Genomic DNA, 2,318 nt, shown 5'->3' on the forward strand with positions numbered 1-2,318 from the left:
GGGGACATGGGGTTCATATTCCCTGAGGTCTTGGGGAAACACAGGATTCAGGTGTCTCTGAGTGGGAAGGTTGAAGGGACATGTGATTGGGGAAGTCTTTGATTGAGGGAGGGAGACAAGGGCTGGGAAGCTTCTAAGGAGGATAGGGTGCTGGGTCACAGGGTGTGGGTTGGAGGTCCCTCTAGGCTGGGCAAGGGCAACACCTTAGGGAGGAGGAAGTTCCGAAACTTGGTGTCCTTGGTGACTCTTCGGGCCACACCCATGGGGATCATGTCTCCGAATCTCTGGATCTCATGGATCACCGCCTCTGTGTAGGGCATCTTGGCCCGGTCTTCGAACTTGGGCTGACGGTTTTTGCCAATCACCCGGTCAATCTCCTCATGGACCTTGGCTGTGGGATAAGGGGGAATATGTTTAGGTAGCTAGAGGTCTCTGGGCAGGAATGATAGCCCAAATAGGTACAACTGAATGGATATATGATCATTCGAAACAGAGGTGGGTCATAAGCATTGTTGGCACAGGGTCCTGTTAACCTGGTTGTGCCAGAATCATGGGGGAAGCTGCGAGGGAGGAGTCTTGGGGGATGGTCTGGAGCGGCAGGTAGTGGGCACTTGGTGGAGCTATTTAACAATCAGTTCAGATATTTTCAATATGTTAACAGCTGATGAAACTTGGCTGGTCCCTATTAGCTGAATATCATCACCCAGTCTCTGGATAGCAGGGTGTGTCTGAGGGCCCAGAAATTTGAGAGAGGTGGGGACATTGCTGCGGGCTCAGAGGAATTTTGAGGGTCTGTGGCCCTCACTTCCCCGCCCTCTGCAGCCTTACCCTCCACATCTGGGTGCTTCATGAGCAACAGGAAACCATAACGCAGGGTCGTGCTGACCGTCTCGGTGCCCGCAAAGAAAAGGTTCAGCGTGGTCATTACCAGGTTCTTCATGTGGAACTCAGAGTTGGGGTGCTTTTGCTCCTGCAGAGAGAGAGCTTCAGGCCAAGCCCACTCCCCCATGCTCTCAGGGCCCTTCTGGGGTTTTTCCTCTGGACCCACTTCTTATAGATCCGGACCAAAGGTGGGAAGAGGGACCCTAGTTCTGCCTGGCCTTTTCCAGGCTGGTGGCTCTACCCAAATGTTCTTCCCACACTCCTTATCCAGATGACTATCTGTTCTTTAATTACCCACTTAGTTGCTGCTTTTTAATTATAGAAATATTTAGAAATGAAGGAATAGAGACAGTGAGCGAGAGAGACCATGATGGAATGCATCAGAGAGCGTGGAAGAGAGACATTTTCTGAGGCACAGACCAGATTTTAAGCAACAGCATCCTATTCCTTCACTGAAAATCTTGAAGCTTACTATGGAGCATCCACTCCCTGATCCTTTCACCTTGAACTTCAGACTCCATAAAGCCCTTCCAGTTAGGAGTGGGGACCCTCCAATGTCACATAGTAAAGCAAGGTCACCTGTCCACACAGGTGTGTCTGATAACCAAGGAATGAAAGGTAAGAGCATGGTGGCTAAAAGCACCAGCCTTGGAGTCTGAGAGACCAGACGGAGCTAGGTGTGTGACCTCAGGCACGGCACTTATACTCTCTGGGCCTCATGTCCTCATTTGTAACATCGGAGTCATAGTAGAACCTTCTCCAAGAGCTGGTGTGAGTGTTAAATAGGTGAATACCGTAAAGTTCTTAAAATAGTGCCTGGTGCACGGCAGTGCTATAGATGTGCTTATTAGCATGATTTGCACACACAGGTCCTGCCCATGGGTAAAGGCTCAGTGGAGAGAACAGTGAATTATAATTGGGATTCTGAGGGTTATGATGGGGGTCATCTGAATGAGCCGCTGTAGTCCCCCATGCCCCCACCCCCCGCCTGGTTTTCCTCTGCTAGGCTTTGGTCTTCTTTGCCCTGGCTGCTGGCATGTACCTCCTGCATGCGGATGAGGAAGGAGTCAATAAAGTCCCGAGGGGAGTTGGGATCCAGTGTACGTTGGTTCTGCTCCACCTTCTTGGCTATAAAGTCCTCCAGCCCCTGGAGCTCCTTAAAGGCCTGCTGCTGTGGCCCCGGCAGGTGTTTCATCACTGAGGAGAACATCTCATAGAGCTGAGGGGGGAGAAGGAAAGGGAAGGACAGCTGTCGGTGGACGTCACCTGAAGGGAGTGGGGCCTGTCTCGGGGCAAAGGAGTCACCGGTAAAGGCACCTGTGCAGGTGTTTAGGTGTGTACATGGGGCTGGATGGAAACAGATATCTAAGCTTCCATGCAAAATCAGTGTGAGGGCTCCTGTCCCCGGATTTAGAGGAGATGGACTGAGACACATC

The 2,318-nt window shown here is 51.4% G+C and overlaps 1 protein-coding gene across 1 annotated transcript in view; it reads right to left on the minus strand.

Moving 5' to 3' along the window:
• Window positions 1–2,318, minus strand: part of LOC102243745 (cytochrome P450 2A13-like) — a 24,287-nt gene that overhangs the window by 19,640 nt on the left and 2,329 nt on the right. Inside the window, 3 exon segments of the mRNA XM_014541692.1 lie at window positions 204–391; window positions 829–970; window positions 1,925–2,199. Of these exon segments, the coding sequence (XP_014397178.1) occupies window positions 204–391; window positions 829–970; window positions 1,925–2,199 (605 nt within the window).

The sequence above is a fragment of the Myotis brandtii genome, unplaced genomic scaffold, assembly GCF_000412655.1.
Source record: "Myotis brandtii unplaced genomic scaffold, ASM41265v1 scaffold277, whole genome shotgun sequence".
Taxonomy (NCBI): Eukaryota; Metazoa; Chordata; class Mammalia; order Chiroptera; family Vespertilionidae; genus Myotis; species Myotis brandtii.